At 42.9% G+C, this 13,826-nt stretch overlaps 1 protein-coding gene across 2 annotated transcripts in view; it reads left to right on the top strand.

The window, feature by feature from the left end:
* The window catches only part of SLC20A2 (solute carrier family 20 member 2), a 58,885-nt gene that overhangs the window by 30,250 nt on the left and 14,809 nt on the right, over window positions 1-13,826 (top strand). For both annotated transcript variants that reach the window (XM_072863307.1, XM_072863308.1), the window contains exons 3-8: window positions 392-532; window positions 1,772-1,857; window positions 3,918-4,014; window positions 6,041-6,157; window positions 6,888-7,091; window positions 8,521-9,109. In XM_072863307.1, the coding sequence (XP_072719408.1) occupies window positions 392-532; window positions 1,772-1,857; window positions 3,918-4,014; window positions 6,041-6,157; window positions 6,888-7,091; window positions 8,521-9,109 (1,234 nt within the window). The remainder of the gene's footprint in view (window positions 1-391; window positions 533-1,771; window positions 1,858-3,917; window positions 4,015-6,040; window positions 6,158-6,887; window positions 7,092-8,520; window positions 9,110-13,826) is intronic.

Below are 13,826 nucleotides of genomic sequence, written 5' to 3'. Positions count from 1 at the left end.
TCACACTGATCACTTGGAGGCTTCCACATCCAGCTCTCAAGAATGAGGGTTTCTAAGCTTGGTGCAGACAGGGAGCAGTTTGAGTATTTAATCAGACAGGCTGTAAATACTGAAAGCCTTCAAAAAAAACCCCGGAACTGTTGTGCAATGTAGAGAGCTGTTAGTAATAAAAAGTCATAAGTAAGATGCAGCATTTAAAGCTGCTATTAAACTGTCTTAGTATCTGCTTTTAGAGACAGAACAGGAACAAAACTCTCTTTAGGAGATCTCTGTTGTGCGTGTGGAGTGTAGGCAGCGCTTGCAAAAGAATGTGGGTACATGGCAAAGAATTTTCTGCATGACATTATTGTAACTGTTGTTGTTTATACCATATGGTTGGGGTTTTTTCTAGGTTCTGCTGTTTGGCAGCTGATTGCATCGTTCTTGAAACTCCCAATATCAGGGACCCATTGCATCGTAGGTGCTACGATTGGATTTTCTCTGGTGGCAATTGGCACACAGGGAGTCCAGTGGATGCAGCTTGTCAAGATTGGTAAGTGCTGTTTCCTTTTATGCATGAGGGTATGTGAAATAGTGTGCAGTGCCTGCAGAAAACATTCCCAGAAATCTGCTTCGTGCTGATAGCACTCCCTCCTTAAATTATTTTCCACCCCAATCCTGTCATTCAGAAGATGCACTGATGCCGTGTTCATTAAGGGCTGCAGTGTGTCTCCAGTGGAGAAAGGGGTAAGATGCAAGTTGCACTTCCCCAGCAGCAAGCTGAGGAGACATTGTCCCTCAGAGACATGCTTCAAGGTGACATTCCTCCTCTTCTGATTTTTTTCGTGGCAGCTGATACCACCTCATTCTTGCTCTCAACAATGCTAGCCATCATGTGAATGCCCACAGTCATGTTTCTCCACCCACCAGCTTCAGGGAGGCGAAAGCTGGGCATAGAGCACATGTTTAACTCACAGCCTCCCACTGCCAAGATCAGGACAGCCAAGCAGGGATGTGAAGGAGTTTTCATTATTGTTTTGGAAGCCTTGTAACCCGAGTCGCAGCCTAAACCCTGTATTAAAGGGATTTGATGCTGAAGGCACGGAAATACAATTGAGCTTTAGAGAAGTTGGAGCAATGCATATTTTTTTTAATTCTGTCAAAAGTAGAGGATAGTTTGCAATGACAGCAGAATCAATCTGTTAACCATGCCGCAAACAATAAATCACTCTGGATGAGATTTCCAGAGCGCTGCCCTAATCTGGTTTTATTGAAATCAGTGGGAGTTTTACCACCTACTTAAGTTAAATCAGTCCTAGACACTTGCAAATCTGGCCTGCAAAAAATGTGCGTGCATTATTCATTACAGTTGATGCTTCTATGGCATTTTGGAAATCGAGACTTTTACCCTGCGAGCAGCATGGCATCCTGCTAGATGCAGTTACTTTCCACTTGTTTGCAACATTCGTGTTCATGGTGATTAGGAAATTACAGGGCTTTCTTGGTCCACTCTGCATCAAACTACAAGAAACTTTCCTGATTAATTTGATTGCTAAACTTGCAAAATTATTGGGAAATGCTTTGGCTGACGTTTCTAATAGTGCCTAGTATTACTTTGACTTTCACGAGTGTCAGTGGACATTGAGTTGCACCAGTTGTAAGTAAACATACAGAGCATTCATACCAGTTGTACAAGAACTGTTTTAATTTTATTGCTTATTAACTACTTATTTAACTACTATGCAAGAATACTGTTTATTTCATGTTTCATTCTTTCTTTTCTTCAACACAGTTGCCTCTTGGTTTATTTCCCCACTGCTATCTGGCTTGATGTCTGGAGTCCTCTTTGTGCTGATTAGATTCTTCATTTTAAACAAGGTAAAGAAATCTCACTATTATAAAGAGTGCTAGGTATGAAGCTTGTGTTCTTTCCTCCCATGTGAGTGCTGGCATTTCCAGACTTGAAAGTTTGTGGCTTGCTTTTTGGACAGGAGACCAGTAATTTTTTTTTTTAATACTCACTGGAACCGTACTTGCTCTTAGCAGTTCTGAAAGCTCAGAGTAAGTAATCTGACAAGTATTTGAGGCTTAGAAGGCGCTACGTGGTAATTAATATTGTATATTCTGTTCGATTAAAGGATGGTGCATTGAGATTGCTTCTGTATTAGTACAAACCTGTTGGTATTGACTTAGCCTCGTGATAGCCATCCTGACTGTTATTTAAACAGAACAGTCCTCCCTTGGAGATACTCTAATTGGTATTTCATAGTTGTGAAATTTTAAGCTTTGGTTTTCTAGCACATCAGACATTAGAAGATGGGCATCTGCGTATTTCCTAGATTCTCAAGAAACCTGAATCGATGGGTTTTAGTGACCTCAGTCAAAAGTGGCAGCTTTGAGGTAACATCAGTCCATATATTTCCAGTGTGGAAGACGATTTGCCTGCCTCCCAGCATGAACTGGAAACCAGAACACTTTTATCTGCTCTTTCCATTTCTCTCACACCATTCAACTTGCTAAAATGGGGAGTGCAGCGCATGACAATGACCTTAAATAAGGGACACTATATTAGCAGTTATACAGGGAACTTAAATAGATGAGGGATTAATTCTTTTGCTTTAAATAACACCACCTGTAACCTCAGCTTCATCATTCTTTATTTCTGATGTAAATACATGTCAGCGATAAAAGCAGATGATAAATTTGATCAGACTCAGCTTTGAATGTAAAATTACTCAAGTGGCATAAAGGACGAGGAAGAGTTCCTCTATTGCATTCAAAACCTAACAAATTAAGAAATTAGTCACCAAAATCACATGAACTCTAGTATAAAAGCCACACATTTAAGCATTCAAGAGGCAGAAAAAGTTCAAGCTAAGGAAATTGTCTTCTGACTGCCATCTGTGCCATTCACAAAGTAGTAAGATCTGTAGAGCTTTGGCATAAGCAGGTAGCAACTTGCACTGTGTGCGTGCATAAAAGAGCAGCTTTTTAGCTTGCGAGTCCGTGGCCTGGTGTAGGGGTTCATGCCCTTGTTGGGGGTGTCTGTGAATAGCAGCTGGCCCTGCGGATACAGCCCGTGCTGCATCACGCGTCGGGACCGGGGCATAGCGTAGGGTGGCCACAGCCTTTTCTCGGCTCCCTTTTATAGCTCATGGCAGCAAGAAACAAAACCACATTAGCCAGCCCTTAGCTTCGCCAGGCTCTTTGCAAACACGCGGAGCCCCCTCAAAAGGCCAAAGCAGCCTCCTCACAAAGGCTTTTTCCATGGCTCGCATGGTGTGTTTCCGCTGCGCCGTCAGCTGAGCCTTCCCTTGTGAGCACCGAGGGCAGGAGACTGCGGCGGGCAGCAGACACAGCGGCGTGCTAAACATTGCACGCTTGCTTTATGTATGTTACCTGTTTAATATGGCCAGCCACTTAATATTTCAAAGACTTCTGTTAGCTGGTGGAAAGTGCCAGGCTGTCTCAGTTGAAACTGAGAGGTTAGAAATAAGATTTTGCGATGGACACGTTGCACTGATGCTTGTAGCCCTGCCCCAAAAATATCAAAGCCCTGTCCTGCTCTGCACCCTTCAGTCATGCCGAGTGAAAGGGACTCCTCATCTTGGAGACAAGATAGGTATGAAAACACTCGCAGAAAGAAACCTGCCCCCAGGTCACCCAGCAGGTCTGCAGCTGACCTGAAAGTACAGCCTGTCTCCCTGGTTCCCATTAACAATGTCAAGCTTTCCCAGAGTGCTGGTGCTTGGCAGGACCAGCATTGTGGATTCGGGTGTAACCAGACAGGTCACCATCCTTTCCTCACCATCCACACAAAAGCTCCACCTGCCTGGCACTGAGTTGGGAGCACGTGTTTTCCTCATGGCGGTTCATGCCGATGTTAATCTGGTGGAAAATCCAGCTAATGTTTCCTTTTTTCCCTGATTTCTATGCAGGAAGACCCTGTGCCCAACGGTCTCCGCGCACTTCCAGTGTTTTATGCTGCTACCATAGCTATTAATGTGTTTTCCATCATGTACACGGGAGCACCAGGTGAGTGAACCGTCCGTGGGAGGCAAGGGAGGGAGGCTTCCCGCAGTGATGCTCTGCCAGCGTGCTGTCAGGTAGCTGTCGACACCGCACGGTTATCTCCTACATTAGGAGTTAACGAGGGCAAGAGTAAATCATACACCTCCCTACATGCTTCTATTTGTGTATGTGTTTTTGTGACTCCCTCCTGATCACTCCGGTTAGTGGAGAAGAGCACAGCTACAAAAAAAATCCCTCTCTAGAGGAAGGGGAAATACTGAGCTGCCAGCTTCGGCTTCATAAATCCGAGCATGTGTTGAGCTCTCAAAGGCATTCCAGATACGTGCATCAAGGAGGGAAGGTTCAGAGCAGGCAGTAAGAGCAGGTAGGCTGCTTGCGCTCAGTCTAACGCTATAGCTCCACTGAAATCAGCAGAGTCACTGTTCTGGCAGATCTGGCGCAGAGCCTATTAATTAAATTTACTTCCTTATTTCCCTTCAATGACAAGAAGCCCCAAGCCTGTTTCTGCATGGAAGGCATCTTCTTTCTTGGGTGTTGTGTTTTCATTGCAACTCAGTAGAAGGAAATAATACATGGAATTTTTAGGACTTTATTTATGGTTTTGTATATTTGTATATTTTATGTGCATTTATATGTTTGTGTTTATTTATATTTGTGTTTATATTTGAACTTACGTTTTTATATTTATGTTTGTATATTTATATTCACACATTTTATGTTTATTTGCATGTATATGTTTATATGTAACTTTACTTAAGCAGTGTACATTTAAACATGCATTTGCAGCAAAAGAGTTCAGAAAAAAGATGTTCAATGTTCTCGACTACTTTATTGAAGACTCTGGTCATTAAATGTTATCTTTAGATTAGATTATTGCCCCAGAGCCATGAATGAATTGCCCCGGGCAATTGAAGAGAGACTCCTGAACATGCCCCTGAATTAAGAAAGCAGGCTTAGAAAGTGACCTTTTTTTGCATAGAAATTTGTTTTCTCTAAAACCTGACACACTAGATGTACTAGATTAATGCAGTCAGTAGACTCTACTTCATAGCATAGCATTACTGAAATTAATAAAAAGCTTGAGAAGTTCCCAATTTGAGGGTAACATAACTCAACTATTCCTTTTTCTTAAGTCTAATTGGCTACATATCCGAGATGTTTCACAGTAAATCAGCTGTATAACCAACATTTCCTCATTGGTTGTACTGCAGAAGTAGGTCAGGCACTCTACAGTGACTCATTAAGCAAAATAAATGAAATAAGAATCTTAATGTCCCTTCTGTTTCAGCTTAGCAGTCTCTAAAGTGCATGAATAAAAAGGTGGGACTCTATTTTTGATACTCAGGAAATACGTATTTACTCTCCAAGGCCTCTGTCCTGGCAACATTTACTCACAAGGATGAATTAATCACGTAGGTTTCAAGATAGGTGTGCATATACAGGTTCGAAGGATCAGAGTCCAAGCTCTTTCTTCCTTAAGGGTCTGATCATTTAATTGAACAAGCACAAGGAACTCTGTTGGAGGGATACTTACAGGAACACAAGTTATTGACACGATTGTGCATTGCAGCACTGAAACCTCAGCTCTCAAGTGCTACATTAAGCTATTATCATAAGCCGATAATGGCTTAGATTAAGCTAAGCATCAGGCTTTATTGACCAGAGCTAAGGTCAGGTAAATACTTACCCTAATGGGCAACATGGTTTAACATGCATTAGTGTATAAAATCACTGCAAACTTGTTTTAGCAGCCCCGATTTGAGAGTTTTACCCCTGACTTCTTCGGAAATAAGGTCACAGTGGGGTGCAGAGAATTGGAAGACTAAACCTGCAAATGTTTGCATGTCAACTAGACCTTTAAATACTGCACTAACTGATATTTATGTTAAAAATTATCAGCTCATTCATGTTGGTTTTGAATACACTGTGAACACAGGCTTTTCTGCAACAGACTGCTCTTCTACTGCCTGAGATAATTAAGTCATGTTAATTTACGGTTTACTTGGGTTTTATTTCTTTGTCTTCACAGTACTGGGACTGGTACTGCCAATGTGGGCCATTGCTCTAATATCAGTTGGCGTATCCTTAGTATTTGCCGTGTTAGTCTGGATTTTTGTGTGCCCCTGGATGAAGAGAAAAATAGAAAGTAAGTAGTTGCTTGATGAAATGCGAGTGATGTAAAGTAATGGAATATTTCATTTCAGAGCTGGAAGTGCCCTTGAGAGGTCACCTAGTCCAGTCCCCACCCACAGGCAGGATGTGCTTAAACTATTTCTCATGTATTTGTGTAACCTGCTCTTAAAAACCTGCAGTGGTGGAAATTCAGAACCTTGTTAGGCAATCCATTGCAGTGCTCACTTCTTCTCGAGTCTAGCAGAAACAGGAAAATAAATCCTGGAATATAATCTGCTTTATATTTTATTAAGGAAACATTAAAGAGGAAAAATCTGGCAGAATGATTATCTTTAAGTAACTTCTTTAACTTTACAGTAAGTTGGGCTGATCACAGCTTTTAGCTTTACAGTTTTGCTTGTTTGCTTGTTTAGCTTGTTGTTACTCTCCACAAATGTAGTGTTTAAAATGCAGAGAAGAGTTTCAGATTTCATTAATAAATGAGCAGCTTGGTGTTTTACTTCAGTTACCTGTTACTTCAGTTACTTCAGTTACTTCGCTGAATTTTGTAGGAAGAAACAAAGATGCTCTAGAATTTTCTCAGATTAATTTAGTAAAGATAAGTGTTGGAAATAAATAAAGTGTATGAAACAGAGCCAGGTTATTGTATCCACGTTGATCTATGCTGTTCATGTGAACAGTGGAAACATAAGCAGCAAGACGGATAGGTTGGGTTTAAAATTACAGTACTCTTATTTCCTTAGGCCGGTTAAAGAAAGATGCTGCACTGTCAAGGATATCAGATGAAAGTCTTGATAAAGTTCAAGATGAAGAAACGCCAGTCTTTAAAGAGCTTCCTGGTGCCAAAGCATCTGACGAGAGCACGATTCCCCTTACTGGCTCAGTAACAGAAGCTGCTGGGGCATCAGATACTATTGCAAATGGAAACCATCCACGTGTACCATATGGTAAGAAACGAAGACAACACAGAGGGTTTATTTTCTCTGTGTTTCGATAGGGTTTCTTAACTGCAAGTAGGTCTCTGTCATAAATGGTAAGTTAGTGTTTGGGATTTCCAGCTCTAATCCCTCTTCAGCACTTGTTGGGAAAGATGCTCATTTACAAGTGACATTTTCTAGAGAGGATTTAAAAACAATTACATTTTGTTTGGCTGTATTTCAATTTTAGAAACAGCTGAAAACAAAAATTACTTTCCTTTTTGCTTTACTTTGTATCCTTAATGGTGTTTCCATCCTTTTAAGCAGTGGAAAAATACAGAGAACACAAATTGCTGATGTATGAAGGTTAAATTCAGCATAAAGATCATTAGCATACTACCACAGGAGATGAAAAGATTTGGACTTTAGTTGACAAACGTATGACCGTTTGGAGCGTGTCCACTAGAAAAATCTCACGCATTGTTTTCTGAACGTATATTTATAAGAAGCAGCCTTGTGTGCATAAAGCTCTTTTTGTTCTCCCATGTGTTGGGATCGCACCCCCCCACTTAGTGGTCTGCTGACTTCGATATCACTTTGCTAACATCTACACAGCCCTGTAATTTGGTTAATAAATGCGTAAGATATTTAACTGATTCTTACAAAATCAAATAAGTCATGACATGAAGCCCTTTGAGTGTGTGCTTCCAGTTTAAAAATAGCTAAAACCAATTCTGAATGTTGCACAGTGGAAATCCGGGAAGTCAGGAAATTAAAAAGACAGTTTCTTCAGAAATATTGCCTTAGCTGTGACATGTGTCCTACAGTGTACGCTAACGTTAAATGTATACAGTGGGAATAACTATCATCATGTTCATAGAAATAAGATATACAAAATGTTGTAATAGCTGAGGAAATATTTTTGCAGAACACGAACTTTTTTGCTTTCTGTTTTTTTTAGTTATTTTTTAAAGTTATGTAAATGTCTCTTAAACATAGGTACTTTTGAAAGGTGACCTCATATTCAGCATGAAATTACAGTAAACCACCTTTCCCAAAATCCTTATTACGCCTATTCAATGTAGACAAAACCTCAGAAAAAGTAGAGCTTATTTTACAAGACAGGAATTTTATAGAAATTACTTTTTTAAAAAAACTGAGGATTTAACCATCAGGTATCCCCTTTGATTCCAAGCCAATCCCAAGTGACTTGCTGCAGGTCATACAGAATGTCTAGGGGAGACCCAACGCTGGAACAAAGCTCTTTTTGCACAGAAGATGGGAGAGTTTATTTTGCAGTGAATTGAATCTTGGCTTATTCACTGCAAACACTGCAAACTGACCTTCTTTGTCCTTTGCTTTCGGATCGCTGCTGTTTTATTGTCTCATGAAGTGGGAGGGAGGGGGCTTCTCTATTACATTTCATAGAAATAAAAACTGTAAATCTCTGCCTTTTTAGGAAGGGCATTTTCGATGACGCACACCTCGGTGAAATCACCTGTTTCCAATGGCACCTTCAGCTTTGATGGCCAGATGAGGAGCGACGGCCATGTTTATCACACAGTGCACAAGGACTCAGGTTTATACAAAGACTTGCTCCACAAAATACACCTGGACAGGGCCACTGATGAGAGGCCTGCTCAAGAAAACAACTACAAACTGTTACGACGCAACAACAGTTATACTTGTTACACAGCTGCTATCTGTGGCATGCCCGTGCATTCCTCCTTTAAGGCAGCAGATACATCAACTCCAGAGGACAGTGAGAAGTTAGTGGGCGACACTGTTTCCTACTCCAAGAAGCGAGTTCGCTATGACAGCTACTCCAGCTATTGCAACGCAGTGGCTGAGGCAGAGATTGAGGCGGAGGAAGGTGGGGTGGAAATGAAGTTGGCCTCTGAACTCACAGATCCTAACCGGCCCCCAGTTGATCCCGTGGAAGAGGATAAGGAAGAGAAAGACACGTCTCAGGTCCATCTACTTTTCCACTTCCTCCAGATCTTAACAGCCTGCTTTGGATCCTTTGCCCACGGAGGTAATGATGTCAGGTAAGAGGACGAGATCTCACAAACCAGCAATTTTATGGTTTAAGTGCTTGGAGCAAGGTTGCCAGCTTGGCCGGTTGGAAAGCGTATTCATTTCTGCAGGCAGATGATCAACAGGGCTGTGGTTTGCAAAGCTTGTGACACTGATGTCCCCGGTGCTTTCCAGGAGTTGGGCTGCTCAGTCTATGGTTTATTTCCTTCTCAATGGTAACATCTTTTTTATTCGCTGCTAAATAATTGTGCAGTAATTAGTTTAATTCAGGTTTAATACTGGCAAGCTTTGAGACACTGAGACTCACTGTGGCATCCCAACCACTGCAAAAGCAAACAGGACAGTCCCAGCCCCGCAGAGTTCACAGCCCATTTTAACTGCAAGATCGGAGACCGTCAGCAAATGAGAGGTTTAGACTATTTTTGTCATTAGATGAATTTCATCTCTTGTCACACTGTGAAAAGAGGTGTGTGAAGAATGTCTTCATTTTGATTGCTGCAGCCCTTATAGACTTCCCTTTGCTGAATCTTTTGCTTGGAGTTTTCCAGGGATCTAGGACCGTGTGAGGCAGTGTATCACTAAATAGCCTAGAAAATCTAACAAGCCCTAACAAGTTCATAAACTGCACATACAACTTCTCCAGCTGCCACAGTTCTCTTACCAAAATAAAGGGAGCTACCCCCAAGGGGCCCTGGGCATGTTCCCGTGCCCCATGCAGAGAGCGGACATGGGCTATGGCTCATCTCCTAGTGCTCATTTAAGAAGCTTCCCATCTCCCAGCATAGTTCTGGTATGCAGTACTCCCCGGCAGGAGTTTTATCTGGAGCTGCTATCACCGTGGAGTTGCTCCTTGAGTTTGGAAGAAGCCAGTGAGTTCATCCTTCAGTCATTTGGCTTAAGTGTCTCCGTCCTTAAATCCCATGGCATTAACATCATTTCCCAGGAATAAAGGAAAAGGATCGTCGTCCAGGAGTCTTTCTCTCACATTCATATTGACTCAGCTGACAAAATCTCGAAGTTGGTCTCAGAAATGTTTATCTGCACCTTTTTGCCCTCCATCATCTGGTCAGAATCCTGTGAAATAGTGTCTCTTCACTCACTTGTTTGCCAACTTCTTTCCCTTCGAAGGCTCGGCTCTGTTTTATTCCACCAAGTACAAGACTTTTGACCGAAGGACGTAGGATGTAGGCTCCATCCTGAGGACGTAGGATGTAGGCTCAGGATGGAGCCTACATCCTTATATCTTCCTCCTCTGCACTCACATTGCTCATCTGCTTATAACGTTGCTTCATCTGCCAGGCCCTATTGCACCTTACCATCTCGGTGGCACGTGGCTGAAGGGCGGTTTGGGTGGTTTTGCTCTGTCCCTGGGAACATTGCATATTTTTCCTTTAGGATTTGGCTAGACTGGGCCTGGAGCAATCCACTTGGTATTTAGTAGGCACTCTTTCCTGTATCGTGATAAGGTCCCCTGAGAAATCCACTCAGAAACTGCTTGTCGAAGCAGCATTCCTTATTTGGGTTGTAGCTGGGGCTGTACTGAGTCCCCTGCCCACTGAGCTCTCGCCGTGTTAGCCGTGCCCTGCTGGTGTCAGTTTCAGCATTTGCAGCGGGGCTTTGCAGCGTTCATAACTTTCATAGCCCTCCTTAGGCATCTGGGCAAGCGCTGTCCCACTCAGCAAGGAGAACAGTTATTGCTCCTACTCTTGTCAGCCACCCGATTTAACTTGCAGCTCATCTTGAAAACACTTACAAACATGACTTTTCCCTCCCTGTCCATCCAGTGTTCTGGGAATTCGGAATAGGGCATTCTGAAGAGCCTTCTTGTCCTCGGTCTTGTTATTACTCCCTTTGTATCTGCAGCGATCTGGCTCTGGGAAGGAGTCCAGGGTCCCTCATCCTCTGGATCGGGGAGCAGCAGTGCAACTTTCTTTCCTCTCGGATGGTCTCCGTTGATCAGGACCTCTGCTCTGAGCACACTGGGCAAGAGCAAAGACCCATGGAGGCCGGTACCCATGCTCTGCAAGTGGCCAGCAGCAAGTGCCGAGAGGAACGTAGGAAAAAGGACAAACACCACTATTTCTTGTGATATACCCTGAGAAATACCATTGCAGAAAGTTCACAGCCTACCACAGTAGTTGCCCCTGCTGCTTTATTCCCTGTAGGTGATGCCTATACATACTCCTCAGGGACTCACAGGTTTATGCAACCATTACTTGCCTTTTCTGTAGGAGGCAAGGGTAGTAGAGTTTGTTAAAGTGATCTGTAAGGATGCAGTCAGTTCAGAAATCAAATTTGGTGCTGATAGGAGCTGGACAGGATGAAAGACAAGGTTTAGACTCTGTGCAGTATGCTTTGTTGCATCTTACAGCTGAATTCCCCCAGAATTCTGCATTTGGACCAGCTTGTTGTCTTGGCAATATTCTTTCCTGAAAATTCGTATTTTTAAGTGTTTTGCAGATCTCTACTTCTGCCAGTGATCCTACCAAATTTGCCAGCAAGCATGTGTTTTTATTAAATGCTCTTTATTCCAAAATCTCTTCTTAAGCTGAATTCATGTAATTGCAAAACTAAAGAACAACTTAGCTTCATTTTGTCAAAGCTGGTGGAAATGCAGGATGGTCATGGGTGTAGGACTGGATAGGAACCCATCCTTGCAATTGTACTGAGTTCCAGCTAAGCAATAAAAATTAAAGAACCCTTTGTATGCCAAAAAGGTTGAGTAGGTAAAACACTCTAGGAATGCAGATATCTATCTTGTGGATTATGTACCAGAGACATTTTGCCAGTCTTTGTCTAGCAGAGCAGAAGACTTCTTACTGGGCTCTTGGCTCCCCCGCATGTTGCATAAAGGTCTGCAGAGCTCAAAAGGCAGTGCATTGTTTTAAGAATAATGCAGTAGAACCTAGCTAGTAGCACTGCTTTCTGTCCACATTTCTGTAAGAAAGCAAGCCTTGGCAATCCATCTTCCACAGAAGGCTGCTATCTTTTCATCTCCCTCCTTTGTTCACTTTCCTTCTGCTCATTTTAGGTGCTGCTGTCAAGCTCCTTCTCTATTTTTTTTCTCAGCCTTGAATCCTGTTGTTAAAATCCTGCTTTCCTCTGCATTTGGTTTTAAGCTCCTCACTCATATATTTAGGGCAGCATCTCCATTGTCCACACCTTTTTCTTTGGACTTGTCTCCTACATTTTCCTTCCCCATCCTGGAACTCACTCTCGTCCCATGTTTTCTATTCATTTTCCATCAGGCTGTTTGCTGCTATTCCTTGAAGGGACAGGAGCTGATAAGATGAGTGAAGAGAGGAAAATTAAAAGCTAATATAAAAATTAAAAACTGCAGGTAGTTAAATGATTGACCTGTTTTAGAGCATATTTAAGCATGAGGTGTACGGTACGGACTGAACCATGATGCAGCTCAGAAACACTTTATGGAGCAGAAGTGCCTCATATAGTTTGGATAGTACTTTAGTGGGCAAAAAAATCATATGGAGATCTCCCTTGTTTCATTGTCCAGGCTTTTCCCCTGGACCTGGAAGAGTTAAATCAGTATTTTGCCTTCGACTGCAGAACTAACTCATAATAAGGGTAGCTAGACCTCAGTTTCTTCCAAGATGATGCTTTTTAGCATCATAATGATACCAGCTGTCTTTGCTGTAGGAGCTGATGTTTGTAGCACTCAGGGCTCGTGTTTAGGCTGCCATCAGCAGGGATCCTGGCTGGGGCAGTTGTGTGTTAAAAGAAACAGGGAGTCATGGTAACTCCTTATTTGGGTGACTGTTTTGTTCAGACCAGCCCCTCCTGCCCCCCTGCCGCAGAACTTATACGTGCTGTGTCAAGGATGCTGGAGCCCTTCCAGGGCTGGGACTAACTGAGCCGGGCCGAGACCCTTGTGACACCATCGTGCACATGGGCTGGATGAAATCTAAAGAATTTTAAATCCCGACTAAATGTGTTGGGACAGAACCGCTGAAAAAAATGTTGTTGTTGAACTTAATTAGCGGCGCCAAGTGAGCAGGTCCCACTGGCTCAGCACCCGAGCACAAAGGGAGCACGTCAGGTCATTGCAAGGGCAACAGGAGAATAAAAAGGGCAGGATGGAAAAAAAGGCCCAGGCCAGGAGCGTGACACAAGGAGAACTGCCAGCTTCCTAAATGCTTGTTCATAGCCAGCTTTCCAGAGAGGCTGGGAGGCTGGGCTTTGTTGGCCGGCAGGGATTATATGCACCTATGATTGAGTTGGACTGAGCTTATTTTCTGTAAATATAGGTTGGTTCAGCAGGAATCGTGATGATCCGGAGCTCAGCGCAACAGCGACAGCAGCCTACCTGTATAAATGCAGGTGGCGGGAGAGTTGCTGAAGCTGTAGGGTTTATGCTGCATTTCAAAGTCTGGAAGCATGTCTGAATTAACTAGTTCCCAAAAATGAGGGCAGTTGGACAGGCTGTTTTGGAAATGCCTAGAGAGGACTGCTAACCCCATAGCTATCTCCTGTGCTCAGCACAACCGTGGCTGTGGCTGCTTTGCTACTGGGTTGGGAATGAGAAAGCTATGAGCAAACGGTGCGTTGGCCCCACAGCCCATCCAAGCAAACGGGAAGATGCTTTTGTTGACGCAAGCAACCTCTGGAGCTCGTTATTCCTTGAATTCTTGCAGTCGAAATGGGATGATCCATGGAAATATGCTGTAGGTCAACGTGAGGTTTGCTGACTAAAATCTGCTGTTTATGCTG

This window comes from Ciconia boyciana, chromosome 5, assembly GCF_034638445.1.
Source record: "Ciconia boyciana chromosome 5, ASM3463844v1, whole genome shotgun sequence".
NCBI lineage: Eukaryota > Metazoa > Chordata > Aves > Ciconiiformes > Ciconiidae > Ciconia > Ciconia boyciana.
This window is presented reverse-complemented; position numbering and strand designations above follow the sequence as displayed.